Source organism: Engraulis encrasicolus, chromosome 17 (assembly GCF_034702125.1).
Source record: "Engraulis encrasicolus isolate BLACKSEA-1 chromosome 17, IST_EnEncr_1.0, whole genome shotgun sequence".
NCBI lineage: Eukaryota > Metazoa > Chordata > Actinopteri > Clupeiformes > Engraulidae > Engraulis > Engraulis encrasicolus.
In genome coordinates, this window is record NC_085873.1 from 7,087,077 (window position 1) to 7,102,328 (window position 15,252).

At 42.9% G+C, this 15,252-nt stretch overlaps 1 protein-coding gene across 1 annotated transcript in view; it reads left to right on the top strand.

Annotated features, from left to right (window-relative positions):
- The window catches only part of myo1d (myosin 1D), a 221,489-nt gene extending 207,379 nt beyond the window's left edge, over positions 1-14,110 (top strand). The window contains exon 22 of the mRNA XM_063221656.1: positions 9,310-14,110. Coding sequence (XP_063077726.1) covers positions 9,310-9,466 — 157 coding nt within the window. The 3' untranslated portion in view covers positions 9,467-14,110. The remainder of the gene's footprint in view (positions 1-9,309) is intronic.
- Positions 14,111-15,252: the final 1,142 nt, after the last annotated feature.

Below are 15,252 nucleotides of genomic sequence, written 5' to 3' on the forward strand. Positions count from 1 at the left end.
GTAAAAGGAGGGTAGAAGGCCACATAGAGGTGGGCAGGAGGAGGAGGAGAGGTGGGCAGAGGAGGAGGAGAAGGAGGACACGGGACAAGAGGGAAGGTAGGCAGGTGGAAGAGGAAGAGGAGAGGGGTACTGGAGGAGAGAGGCAGAGCCTCACCTCCACACACACCAAGGACGCCCTGCCAAGGACTCTCGTGTGTGTGTGTGTGTGTGTGTGTGTGTGTGTGTGTGTGTGTGTGTGTGTGTGTGTGTGTGTGTGTGTGTGTGTGTGTGTGTGTGTGTGTGTGTGTTTCTATGTGTTTCTATGTGTTTCTATGTGTTTCTATGTGTTTCCACGGAAAAGCCGGTATATGTACTGTATGTTAATGCATGACAGAGACAGAGAGAGTGAGAGAGAGATGACGGATTAGCATGCACACAGATGTTTGCGTGTTGTAGAATTTGCAAAGGACTGTATTGTCTGCACGCGTGTCTGCATGTGGATCTGCGGCAGGGCCGGTTCTGGCTTATTTGGCGCCCTAGGCGCCATTGCTTGTCAACCTAAGCAAGTATTATGATGTCAGGTGGGTGTTAGTGAGTAGGCTACTAACAGCTACTTTACTGGATTTCATTGCTTGGCATACTTGGCTAATGTTAGCATGCTAACTAGCGATTTCTCAGATCAAAAGCAAAGCTCTTTTTCCCTCTAATTCCAAACAGTAGCCTCATAACTATTAGGCTTTACATTATCACAAACGGTTGCTGATTAAATCACATACTTCCAAAACACCCTCTGCAACTCCTGCATCATGCAATGACTGGTTTAATGAGAACATAACAATTCTCCACCCAGCAGAGCAGCATTGCTGTTCGCGCTTGCCCTCTGTCTCTCGAATGAGTCTCCAAATTCAAAGTAGATCGTTCGTTGTCACTCGTCCCGCCCCCTTTCTCAGGACTGTCTGTTTATTGGTTCACAGACTTCCCAGAGACAGTTGAAAGCGATATTACTATTGGCTGAGGGGCGCTTTGCCGTGAGGAGCGCTTTCGCCACGCTTTGTTGATTGCGACTTCATAAAAAAACCTCCATATCGCAAAATTACGCATCGGAGAGCGCCATTTCGGCGCTCCTTCTTCACATTGCGCTCTAGGCGACCGCCTAGCCAGCCTATGCTTATAACCGGCCCTGATCTGCGGAGTAGGAGCCAGACCGAAAGAGAATAACAAAAGGTTAGAGGAAAGTGCAAACTGAAGTGAAGCCCAGTGTGTGCACAGTGTCTAAGTAATGCCTGAGAAAAGTGGTATTTGAAGGTTTTACAAGGCACACAGTGCTCACTTCACACCCTGAAATTGCATTTATGCCTCAACTGCACAAGGTGGCAGCCCCAAAGGGTGTCCCAAAGGAGTAGTGTGGCAGGATGGTAGGTACCATGCTATGGGTACCTCAGTTATGGAGGAGGATGGGAGAGCGCACTGGTTGATTACTCCCCCATTAACCTGGTGGTTTGGGAGTCAAACCGGCAACCTTTGGGCTACAAGTTTGACGCCCTAACCCCTGCCCATGACTGCCACTGTGTCATGGAGGACATCTCAAAGTCAATACGCAAAAAGGTTGGAGGACAACATTCGAGGTGCATGCAAGATGGCGTATAAGTACGTCTGCATGTGATGCTTGGTTCTTCCATCCCTCCTCGATTCCTTCTTTGTGTGGAGTGACAGATGTCATATGATCAAGGAAACGACTGGAGAAGCTATATTGACTTTCACTCTAGGACATTGCCTAGGTCAGTGGTTCTCAACCTTTTTTGAACAAATGCCCACTTGGCCTTATCATAAACCTACTAACACCCCCTGGACCTCATCATAAGCCGCCCACCTTGTCCCTTAATATTAAAATATAAAATCAAATATTGCCCCCCATTTGACAGAGTTGAGCTGAGATGTCCCTCTCCGCCGTCTCCTTCCTTCCCAGCGCTGTTGTGCTGCAGAGCTGAGGTCAAAATCGATATGATTTTATCTTCTCCTCTCCTTTGCCAGTCTTCTCTGAAGTCTCCAACAAATCCTGGATTTTGTTTTTCTGTTCTCGTCCATAGAGGGCTGTACTCAGCTGGGACAAAGGAGGTCTAATCCCACTGAACTATTTTTGGCTATTTCGCCCCTTCTCACTGCTTTGTTCCCTTTTTTCTACCCCCCCCCCCCTTTCCTCTCTCCCTCTAAGTACCTCTAAGTATTTCTGTTCTCTCAGATCTATGTCCTCCAGAACCTATTTCTCCTTCTGTCTCATGCCCTCTTGTTTGATGATGAGCTTAACTTCACACCCCACCCCAGCGCATCTTGGCCCTTTCTCTTCCCTCTAGTCTAAGGGTTCTCTCTTCTGTCCATTGTGGGGTCAGATAGGCAAGGCAAGGCCAGTCTCTTTACTAAATTGCCCATTTCATACACAAGGGAACACAATATGTTTCACAAATACAAAAATATCATCCTTGCGAATAAATCTGCATTCAAAGGTATTATTAATAACAGTGGGGATGCAGTAGGAGTTGGAGGTGAAGGAAGAGGAGAACGAGGAGTAGGAAGAAGATGAGGAGGGTGTGGAGCAGTGCACCAGAGCAGGGCTTGGTGTTAAGAGAAATCGGGCCAGCTTGGCATGGTGTGGGGTATTGGGTCTGGTCCGGTTGTGCTGATTCATAGTTCGGTTTGGTCTGGTTGGCATGGTGGAAGGTTTTTGTGGCACGGGTCAAGGGAGGACAGAATGGATTTTCAAGTGTGGACTGACAGCTGGTGCCATGTTGATGGAGAGAACTGGTCCGGTCTGGTCCGGTGCGGTCTGGCCCAGATGGGTGGAGTGGAGAGCAGAATGGTACTGACAGATAGCCTCAGCTCACCTCTCCTTTCTCCTCTCTCCTCTCTCCTTTTTCCTTTCTCCTTTCTCTCCTCTCTCTTCTCTCTCCTCTCTCTTCTTGCATCTCTCATCTCTCCTCTCTCCTCTCTACTCCTTTTGCAAATAATGTTGCAACTCCATGTGAGCAATATTTAAAAATAATCACAAGACAATTGTGTATGACTTGTGTACTGTCTTTTTGTTTTATTTATTTATTCATTCTTGTATTCTTCAACTGTGATTGTCCATTGATTGCGTAAGGAGACCTTAAGCGTGCATCCCATACACAACCCTTGTCCAATATCAACACTAGATTTTGTGTCATAAAATTTTGAAATAATTACAATTAGTTTTACTTGAATTTTACCCTTAAAATTTGTCTCTCTTTCTCTTTCTTTATTTATTTCTTTCTTCCTTACTTTCTTTCTTTCTTTCTTTTTTTCCAACGCAACTTTTTTGTGAAAACAATTTTAGAAAAAGTATCATATAATTATTATTTTCTTTCTTTTCTTTCTTTTCTTTCTTTCTTTCTTTCTTTCTTTCTTTCTTTCTTTCTTTCTTTCTTTCTTTCTTTCTTTCTTTCTTTCGTTAAAGCTGTATACTCCAAGGAAGCGTGACTGCGTGGTGGAGGAGTGGTGGCCGTGTGGCAGACCGGTGCCATATGGGCAGCACGGTGGGCCCACTGGGCCTAGACAGGCGTGATGGAACACCGCTTACACACGCACACACACACACACACACACACACACACACACACACACACACACACACACACACACACACACACACACACACACACACACACACACACACACACACACACGAGCAGCAGCAGTGTCACACACACATGCACGCGCACACACAGGGGAGCAACAGCAGTGACACACACACACACACACACACACACACACACACACACACACACACACACACCCACACTCTTACCGTCCACCGCCGGTAGTAGCATCAAGCTTGCGTGAGCAGGCCCAGCAACATGTGTGTATGCCTCCATCTCTGTGTTTGTTAAAACGTGATGGACTGCTGGGCCATGCTTTACGTTCTCCTCCTTGTGTAAACCAGTCTTGCCGTTTTGAGACTGAAATGGTACACAATGTCCTATAGACTTACCTATATTTTACATGTAGGTTTACACATGCCCACACAAACATACGCATGCATTCCCAATCACCGTCTCTGTCTCTGTCTCTGTCTCTCTCTCTGTCTGTCTGTGTCTCTCTCTCTTTCTATCTCTCTCATCCTCTCTCTCTTTCTTTCTCTCTGAGGAACTGTAAATTCTGTCTTGTGGTTGTTTAATTGGTGTTCAGCTGTCAGAGAAAGGGTTTGGGTGAACTGCTCTAGTCTTGATTTAGTTTCTCGTAATTCTTCGGTCCAATTAAGAACACACTCGTTCTCTCTCTCTCTCTCTCTCTCTCTCTCTCTCTCTCTCTCTCTCTCTCTCGCACGCACGCACGCACGCACGCACGCACGCACACGCACACGCACACGCACACGCACACACACACACACACACACACACACACTGACTTGCATACGAATTATCATGTTTTGCCTTGTGGGCCAGCTTAAACATGATGGTGCATCTGAGAGAGAACAGTATTGGCTTAGACTGGAGAGAGAGAGAGAGAGAGAGAGAGAGAGAGAGAGAGAGAGAGAGAGAGAGAGAGAGAGAGAGAGAGAGAGAGAGAGAGAGAGAGAGAGAGAGATTGGGCATTCAGTCCAAGTCAAAAGGCAGTGGAAGGGAGTTGGATGTTGCCTCTGGTTCTATGGGACACACACAGTGAGCTTTTTAAGAACCCAGCAAGGACAGAGTGAGAGAAAGATAGAGAGATTTAAGAGAGAGAGAGGGAGCCAGAGAGAAGCCAAGATTTTAAAGGTGGGTAGACAAACAGTAGGACACAGACTCACCCATCCAACACACACACACACACACACACACACACACACACACACACACACACACACACACACACACACACACACACACACACACACACACACACACACACCCACACACACTTCTCTGGCTGGCAAAGGTAGCCATGACAGATGGGGTAGTTCTTGTCGTTACTATGGCAACCCTGGGTACAGCCACCCTTGTTTTCTCCTCTGATAGCGTATGTGGGGAAGGAGGAAGCCTTCTGCAGGGTGCGTTAGAGTGTTTTGAATTTGTTGTTTTGAATCCTGGGACACACTTCTTACATAAGGATATTATATGAGCGGGTCAATAGTGTGAGTCACTCCTGTTTATGCAGATACTTTCACAGTCATCATCTGGTGTTATTTTTGTACATTCCATAATAATAATTTCCGTTGTTGTCATGACACATTGCTTTCTCTCTTTCTTTATTTTTTCCCTGTCTTTCTTTCTTTCCTTCTTTCTTTCCTTCTTTCTTTCTTTCTTTCTTTCCTTCCTTCCTTCCTTCCTTCCTTCCTTCTTTCTTTCTTTCTTTCTTTTTTTGGATGATATTCTTTGACAGGGCCACTATTGTGAATCACTCCCACTGATGCAGAATTGCTTGCAAAATCTCAATCTGTGGTTATTATTTTATGGGTAACACTTTATTTTAGGGACACATCTATTAGCACTAATACATACAATATTAATGCCTGTGTAAGTAACTTGTAAGGCATGTACTAAGCAAAATAAGACAGTTGTTAAGCATGTATTCACAAATGTCTTGTTCATGCCCAATTAGGGATTTATTACTAATATAACCTTAGTAAGGACCAGTAAGCCTATATTTCTATTTATATGTAAGTAGTAAGTGGCAGAATACAATGTGTATAAGCTCCCGACACACTGTGTGAACAAACCCTGAACAGTGTGAAAACAGATGCAGAATAAGGGTCCCTATTCTAAAGTGATGCATTGGTCAGCCCAGATGGCTCAGGGCCTCTGCACTACCAAAGTCCTAGGGCCCCCACACCACCCAGGCCTGCACTACCTAGCCCCCCTGATCTACAAAGTGTAAGGGAATATCAAATAATTAATACTTATCCAGCCGAGTCATCTAGTTTTCTCTTGTTCATATCAATGAGAGGGAGGTAACAAGAGCCTATATATAGCAAGGATTGAACGTACACTTGTCAATGGCGGTGGGTTGGTGAGATGTAATTTTTTTTCATGTACCACTGAGTTTTAATTGTAAAAAAAAACCCAAAATAAATGCAGAAAATTAGAATAATAGTTTTGAAGCAAAACTAAACTACTCTTTTGTGATAATTAAGTGAATGTTTGAGAACATTAGCTTCAAGAAGTGCAGTGCATGCTGGGTACGCAATCTAGGCCAACAGACAACCTACCCAGCTCTGAGCCTACGTCCTTAGCTCCTCCAATGCTATCCAAACAATTTGCCATGTACGTAACAACAGAAATATTATCATTGCTGCATTGGCCATGCATTGCATTTCTGACTAAGGGCGTACCCATCATGCACTGCACTTCTTGTAGCTAAGTTTCTCAAACATTAACTTATTTATCAGAAAGGAATAGCTTAGTTTCGCTTCCAAACTATTACTCATTGTTATATTCTGCATTTATTGCAGGGTTTTTACAATTAAAACTAATTGGTGTATGAAAAAAATGACATCTCACCACCCACCGTCATTGATAACTTTACGTCCAATCCTTGCTATATAATGCTTCCAATTACTCATTAACATAATGAGTAGAATAAGTGAGATCGTCATACCTACTGAGACTAATATAGAATCTGAAATGTACTTACACTTTCCTTCCCGGGGGGGGTGGGGTGCGGGCCCTAGGTAGTGCGGGGGCCCTAAGCCATCTGGGCTGAGCAATGCATCACTTTAGAATAGGGACCCTTATTCCACATCTGTTTTCACACTGTTCAGGGTTTGTTCACACAGTGTACCAGGAGCTTATACACATTGTATTCTGGCCCTTACTGCTTACACATAAATAGAAATCTATGTCTACTAGGTCTTTACTAAGGTTATATTGGTAATAAATCCCTTATTGTGCATGAACAAGACATTTGTGAATACATGCTTAACAACTGTCTTATTTTGCTTAGTACATGCCTTACAAGTTACTTACACATGCATTAATATTTTATGTATTAGTGCTAATAGATGTGTCCCTAAAATAAAGTGTTACCATTTTATGTTCCGTAAACATTTCCGTTTCATCACATTTAAAAATCCAGGACATTGTTTCTGCATAATAATTGGCAGGATCTTTGGTTGCTGTGTCATAAGCAATGGGCATAATCTCGCTCCAAATCGAGCGGTTGGCAATGGCAGTAATAGTTTTCATGTGCTAGATTCAAATCCATTTCAATCTATCTGTCTATCTGTGTTTGCGAGAGTGAGTGTGGCAGTAGGTATGTAAACAACACAGTGTAGTGGTTCTGATCAGGAAGTGGGACAATAGTCAAAAATACAGTCTCTAAGTGGTACTGTAATTTAGTAGTAATACTTGTGATTGTAGTAGTAGTAGTAAATGCGTAGTAATTGTAGAAAATGATGAGTATACACACAATTATACAATATAAGATTATGCACACAGACATGCTCACATCTACACACACACGCACGCACGCACGCACGCACGCACGCACGCACGCACGCACACGCGCACACACACACACACACACACACACACACACACACACACACACACACACACACACACACACACACACACACACACACACACACACACACACATAGTCTCAAATCGGATGGTGTGCTTGTTTCTAAGAGTGGTTCTCTCTCTCATTAGCTAGCATGCCCCCAAAAGCATGCTGGGGCATTGATCCACACGGAGGGAGAGGGAGAGGGAGAGGGGGAGGAGGAGGATGCTGCCTGTACACTCCATACTCCTGTGGTTTTCAAAGTCGGGGCCGGGGACCCCTGCGGGAGCCACCATGGGGTGCTAGGGTGGACTGGCCGCAGAGAGTTGTCAGGAAAAGTAAAGCGAAACAAAATGAATAGCTTAATAAAATAAACCATAAATAATATTAACAATCATTATACTGAACAATTGCATTCCTGTCAGAACCGTTTTTGTCAAGAAAAAGAGAAGATTCTGAATGAAATTTCTTTATTGTAAAGTATGAATTACATTTCATACGTTTCCCCCGATTTCCATGAGCTCCATGTAGACCTACATGTGTATTTATTATGCTCCCTTTTGTCTTTGGATGGGTTTTAGGGAAGCACCAATTCTATTGAGGTTAGTGTAGTGTGAAGTGACGTGTGTAGTGATGTTGGGGGTCTTGGCTGGAATCTGCTGGTATACAGGGGGCTGTGTCATGGTGAAGTTTGGGAAGCCCTGCCCTCTTCATCCACTGAGCCCTGAGCTGCTGTGACAGGCCGCCAGCCACTCAGTCGGTGGGTGAAGAGGGTAGTGTCCTCCTGGCTCTACAGTCCATTTTTTGCAGAGCTCATTTTAACACTTACAGGGTTGAATTCAACACATAGTGTTGATGCTACTCTCTCTAGTGTTGAATTGGCTCTGCAACATTTACTCTGTGCTGAAATGATACTGCGTATTATTACTGGTCCTTTTTGTTGAAAGGAAAATAAAAGGCCTCTCAAATGGCTCTTCATGCCCATCCAGCCAGTATCACATATCAACATGAATGTTCGATTCAGCACTTAATAGTACCACTCGCCACCCATCACTACCACCACTTAATGACCTCTACACACACACACACACACACACACACACACACACACACACACACACACACACACACACACACACACCACTTTGCTATTTTGACACTTTCCATTAGTCGTGTGTTAATGAAGTGTAGAATGTGTGCTTCATAGGGGTGGGAGGAGACTTTACCATTTTTCATTTATTGTATTATTGTATATGCATAGTCTGGCTTTCTTTTTATAGCTACGTGTTTGTGACTACTTTTGTCTTTTATCATAACATCGTAACTCCACTTTCTATTATTTCTTTTTATTCTCTCTTTATGTATAAATCAGTACTATTGGTCAGTCTCCATGATAATATAATGTGTTATAAATGATCTAATACCAGCTTCAATGATTGAATGTGTTTATGTAGAACATAGTAACTTTCAATACATTTGAAAAAATGGTGATACAAGTTAAAAAACAAGGTTTTCACCGGACAGTGGCGATACTGTATGCTCAAGTGGGCCTGAGGGGTTTTAGAGTGTTTCGAGGATGTGAGGGAAAGGGTTCTTCCATCTCACCATCTCATGCTGAATGTTAAGTGCATTTTTAGCCAGCGATAATGATTTATGATGAATAACTTACTGTAAATCTCTCTCTCTCTCTCTCTCTCTCTCTCTCCCTCTCTATCTCTCTCTCTCTCTCTCTCTCTCTCTCTCTCCCTCTCTCTCTCTCTCTCTCTCTCTCTCTCTCTCTCTCTCCCTCTCTCTCTCTCTCTCTCTCTCTCTCTCTCTCCCTCTCTCCGTCTCCAGTGAGAAGAGGAAGCTGCAGGTGAACATAGCCAGCCCCATCCAGTGCAGCATGAACGGCAGAAAGTCCACCGTGGTGGTGGAGACCAAGATCAACCAATCGCAGCCTGACTTCACCAAGGGCCGCTCGGGGTACATCCTCTCCGTGCCCGCCAATTAGGGGAGCGCTCTAGAGAGTTCCCGGGGCCTGATTGGTTGGCTGCTTGGTTGGGGTGTAGGTGGGTCCTGTCACCCGATACTGTGGGGGGTTCTTTGGGGCGTATTCCAAAGAGGTGGTTGAGTTGCTAACCCGGCTATGTTTAACCCCACAGAGTCAGTTGTAAACCTCCTAATAGAAGAGACTTGCAGGTTTGTCCTGCAATCAAAACAAAGCCACACGCCTCTTCTATTACTAGAGTTACCACTTGCTTTGAAGTAACGTACCCAGAGGGGCAATTCCAAGAATATGGTTAAGTGATAAACCACACTTGGTTAACCTCCATGGTAAACCTGCTTCTAGGTTTTTCTTTTATTTAAGAAAATGAGGGCTCTGGGCTCTTCTATTAAATGATTTACCACTTCCCCAAGGTTGATTTAAACTGGTTTACTACGGAACCATCTTCTTGGGATAGCCCTCAGGTAAGTGAAAGTCATGGGGATCGCCATTGCCATTTTGTAATCCCCAACCACCAACCACCCCCTACTCTCCACCCCACTCTACCCTGCCTCTACCCTGTCACACCACTCAGCACCCTACCCTGCGCCTGCAAGCACCACTTTTCACATAGGACTGAACTGATTATTATTTTTTTTCAGTGATCAAAGCCATACATACCAAAATTCTGCAATGAAACTGGGTTTTTTTGTAGAAACTCCTATAAGCCCACTACTCCAGCTTAGCGTGGGAGAATAATGTTCGTTGTCAGCAATTGTACGATGTGGGTATTGTAATTTTTATGCTGTCATTTGCTTTTTGTTATTTTTGTTATTAATAATTATTAATAACTTGCTTGTAATTCATTATATTCTGTGCTTATGACCAAAGTCATTCACCAAAGAACCCGCAAACTCTGACAGTAAGGGTTAAATGGGGAGTTTGAAAACATACCCAAACAAGGGGTTGAACTGATTTTCTTTTTGTTTCTTTTTCCCTTTTTTAAGCAGCCAAATGAAGAATTTTGGGGGTAAACATCACTGTAATGTTGTTGCGAAGCAGTGTAATATTTAGACTGAGATTTGAGATAATGCTCTGATTCCCTAGAAGGGCATTGCCTATTTGGTAATTCACAAAAGAGATTATATCAAATCACAGCTTAGAGCGTGATTATGTTTGACCTTTTTCTGTTGATTCTGTTCATTTGAGTCAATGACATTGGCAAATTAGTTTTGGAAATGTGTGTACTTAAGAAATCTTTCAAAAAATCCCTTTTTACTTTTGAAGTGGAGACCAAATTTTGTAGTGTGTGCGTTTGTGCGTGCGTGCGTGTGTGTGGAAAGGGGATGTTGAGCATGCCCTTGTGATCTTGCTTGGCTCGTAGAAGAGCTTTAAAACTCTATGCTAACTTAATCACCTTTTATTGTAACCTTTTACGTTTATTATAACACTATGCAATAAGAAGTAATGCAAAAAAGCAAAAAAACAAAAAAAGAGCGAGCCTACATTGTATGTTCTTTAAGCAATGTAGCCTATATCCTAAAATGCTCTATTATTATCCATTCAACATAAGAGCGATAAGGATATTATGATTATCAACATTGGACTAGTTGAATTACTATGGAGTAGCTGCTTTGTGTGTACTATGCTCAATATAAATGGCACTAAGATATGACGTTAACAGTGAGTTCCACTGCCCAAGCCGACAGCCATGCTGCACTTTTTCATCCAGTCTTAAGTGTAATCCACCCATTAGGTTCAGTCTGGTGTAGTGTGGGGTGTTGGAGATTGGCAAAGCTGAACAGATAGAAACAAGCCGAGATGAGATGAGATGAAGGCTACATACTCCTTCCCTTGGTAGTATGGTGACTAGTGAAGTTTCAGGACTGTTTAAGGTTCAATTCCATTAACTCTTAGCCCAGATAGGAGGACAGTATTGTAGAACCCAAACATTGAAATCACTCCATATTCTCCATTCACCAAAGGCAAAAAATCTATCCATTAACACATAACCATCATTCTATCTGTCTGTCTGTGCTGTAAGCCGAATGAGATTTTAAATGACTCCGAAATACAGCCCATCTACAGTCTCGTCTTTCGTCTTGTCTCGTCAGTCCCCTCATGTTTCCCTCTCCTCTGCGGCAGACTTTTTCATCTTTTTTCTCTCTCCCCCCGCCCTCTTTTTTCATATATCCACCATGCTGACAGATCTGGGCGTTTTTAAACGGCTCGTTGGCTTCGTAATGTTATGACTCATGCGAAGCCTCCAAAATAGCTGCATGAAAAATGTTTCCATGTCACCGGCGTGTGTGTGTCTGTGGATGGGTGGGTGGGATCTTTGAAAATTGCATAATATGTCATTTATGAATGGTAAAGCCAGCCCCACATACATAGACATACGTCTTTTGCTTTGCATCTCTTAATTCTCTCTTAATTCTTTGCATCTTATCGACTGAAACTTCCGCACATCTGTTATTTTTTGTTCTAAATATAGCTAGTATTATTGATTATCTTGGTTGTGTGGGCGTGCATGCATGCATCTGTTTGTCGGATGAGACATCCCAGTTTCCTGTGTTATTGACTCGGAGCAACAGGATGCATTGGAGTTTTGATGAGAGAGAGAGAGCGAGAGAGAGAGAGAGAGAGAGAGAGAGAGAGAGAGAGAGAGAGAGAGAGAGAGAGAGAGAGAGAGAGAGAGAGAAAGAAGGGAAGAAAGAAGGGGGAAACTCCCAGGGCGCGTGCCCTACTTTGAGCTAAAACCTTTTCCTCCGAGGATGAGAAGTGCCAAACGCCCCGCCCTTGATATCACAAGCCATAGTCACGACTATCCGCAAGAGTACGCCGAAGAAACTATTTTCTCTCCCCCTTTTTTGCTCCTCTAATTACAGCCCGTCTCCGTAACAGTAGCTCAAGAAGCTTGTCTGCAAGATTTGACTTATAATCAGTTAATTGGCGCCAGGACTGCAGATAGTGTAGTTCGAGACGGGTCCCCTCTGCTGTGGTATGTGGGGGGATAAGGGGTTGGCTTGAGGTTGGGACAGCAGTGTGATGTGGCAGAAGCTAGCGGGCTTGCAGTAGTTCACGGAGCTATTTTTTTTATAATTTTCATGAATTATAGATTTATTGTATACTACTCTTAACACTGAGAGTGTGTCGTCATGGTCCTCTTCTTTCAAAATAGCTTTATTATTCCAGCACCGTCTGTCAAAAAGTAAATGATCATTGCATTATTAGTCAAAGGTGGATCCGCCACAATGTGGGGGGAAATATGGCGACTTTTGCATCAAATGTGGGCGGACACAGCTGCTTTGATGTAAACTATGCATGAAATGGATCCAAAAATAAGATTCTGACTTCCCAATTTCACAACATGGCATTCTACATCTGCTGAATGGCAGTACATGCACACACTGAAAAATGGTGCGGCCTGATGACCAGATAACAGTGCCCACGCGCTGCCATCAGTGTGAGTGTTCAGGCACCAGCTTATGCTGATGCTGGATGGTTTGTGGAGCGAACTTAACATCACTTGTATTTCAGCAGCCAGTGGAGATTGAAGAATAGAGAAAAGAGAGAGAGAGAAGAGAAGAGGAGAGAGAGAAGAGAGTACCCACTCTTTTGCATTGAGTAGCTCATCTGGCATAGCCATTTCCTCTCTGAATTGCTTGCTGGGCAGACAGCTCGACTTTAAGGAGATTAGAACAAGGCACTGTGTGCTTGCCCACTCACTTTGTAACGCTTTGTCACATAGGCATAAAAAATAGGACATCTTTAGAGCGGTATGGGCGTCTGTTTTTTATGCCGTCTTTTTTTACTGTGTATGTAACATTTCGTTTACCCAATTCAGAAGCAATTTGTTCTTCAGTCGGTGAGCAGTTTTGTAAGTTCTAACATTGTTTGACAGCAGCTGTTTCTTAACCAAAAAACAAATCCCATAACAGGCAAAAAGAGAGCCTCTGCATTTATGAAATGTTTCTTCCCTGAAAGTAATAGGATAGTCCCGTTTGATGTAGTAGCTTGTCAGTGCTATGTGAAGTGACGCTTTGCAGCCTGCACAGTGGATATGTGTAATTCTATTCATATTGATTCAGCAGTATCACGTCTACCCCTGTCTCTTGTTCTCTGACTGCACTGTGTCTTGCTTCTCCCAACTTCCCCTTTCTTCTGTTCTTGTCCAGATGCGTCCTTAAAAGTGCCTTTAAGCGTCCTCTAAATTTGTGTCTTGATGTTGAGAACCTGTTGTTGCCCTATTTCTGACTAGAAATAACCTTTATGTTCCTCTTGTATTTGCTTGTGCTGTTCATGGTATATTCCACTCAGTCACTTGCTATTCCGATTCGTGTATGTGCCTAATTTTTTTGTACTGTGTATGTATTTAAGTAATATATTAAATGTATTGAGTGTAAATGATTGGGGTTATGATGATGGAACAGATGAAAGGGAACATAATCTAAAGTTTTGTTTTTTGGTCCAAATGTATGTTTATATGGGATACCACATGATATTTTTTTGTTTTCCACCAATAGATTTGAAGAATGTGATGGTCTGTTCATTTTTTAGTTGCTCCTTCATTGCATTTTATTTTGTGTATTTGCTCAGTCCTTCATGAAATTGTGCAACCGTCCATAGTTTTGAGTTAAGAAAATAAATGTGCTTTGTTTCATACACATCCAGTCCTTAAAATGTTGCCTTGGTCTTATTTGTGTAGGTATGTCTTCTTATGGGATATCTTTTAAAAACAACTGTCAGTAGTTCAATATATTTGGTTATGGCTGATTATTATATTTATGTGGGGAATGAAAATTACACAGACGTAGCATGTCTTTATAAGGACAATGGGCAAATGAATGAATACAATACAGGTTCATATTGCTTCTGCTGTTAATAATACTGCTGGCTAGACCAATAATGGATGAGAAAGTAGTTTTAGTTGTATGTAATGCCTATATCTTTGAACACAGACTATAAACAGTAGTAGCATATTTTCTGAGTTTTTTCTGCCATCTGTTGCTTAAATGTCACTGTTTTCAATTTGCCAGCACATCACTCAAATTAAACAGAGAGAGAGAGAGAGAGAGAGAGAGAGAGAGAGAGAGAGAGAGAGAGACTCAAATCCGGGGAAATGAGATGTTTATCTCTGCCAATTGCTGCCACTGACATGTGGCTGAGTGACGTCTGGATGTTGCAAATCCCATCAGTTTAATCACGGCAGTGCTTTCCCACCCTACCCTTTCCCTGTTACGTCTGTCTGGCTGGCCAAGTGTATTTGCTCCGGGCATTTCAATTCATACACAGCAGAGTCAGCTCAATGGGCCTCACAACGATGGAAGGATAAAACACACCCGAGTGATTTGAGAATACGGTAAAGTGATTGAAATGATCCCACTAACATCAGGAGCAGCATCTGTGCTGTGAAAAACCTTGAAGATCATCTGCAGAATGCGTATTTACCTTTAACAAGATGAACAATTGCCCCTACCTAACGGTTGGGCACTACATTTCTACACCAACGTCCAGGGTTCGATTCCGTCCTAGGTCATTTGCAGACCCTTCCCCATCTGTCTCTCTCTCCCCACTCGTGCCCCACCCCCTCTCTCTCTGTCCTATTGCAAATAAAGGCACGAATATATTAAATATTAAAATATATATATAAAAAATATATTTCAAAAATCCATTTTGACAATTTAGACCGGGTAGGTCTTAATGGGTTAAACAAAGGGTGAAAAATAGTCAAATCAAAGCATCTGTGAAATGTATCAAATCCGATCAGGTAATCAGGGCATCGCTCGTTCCCCTGACCTGCTCTTTCCTGT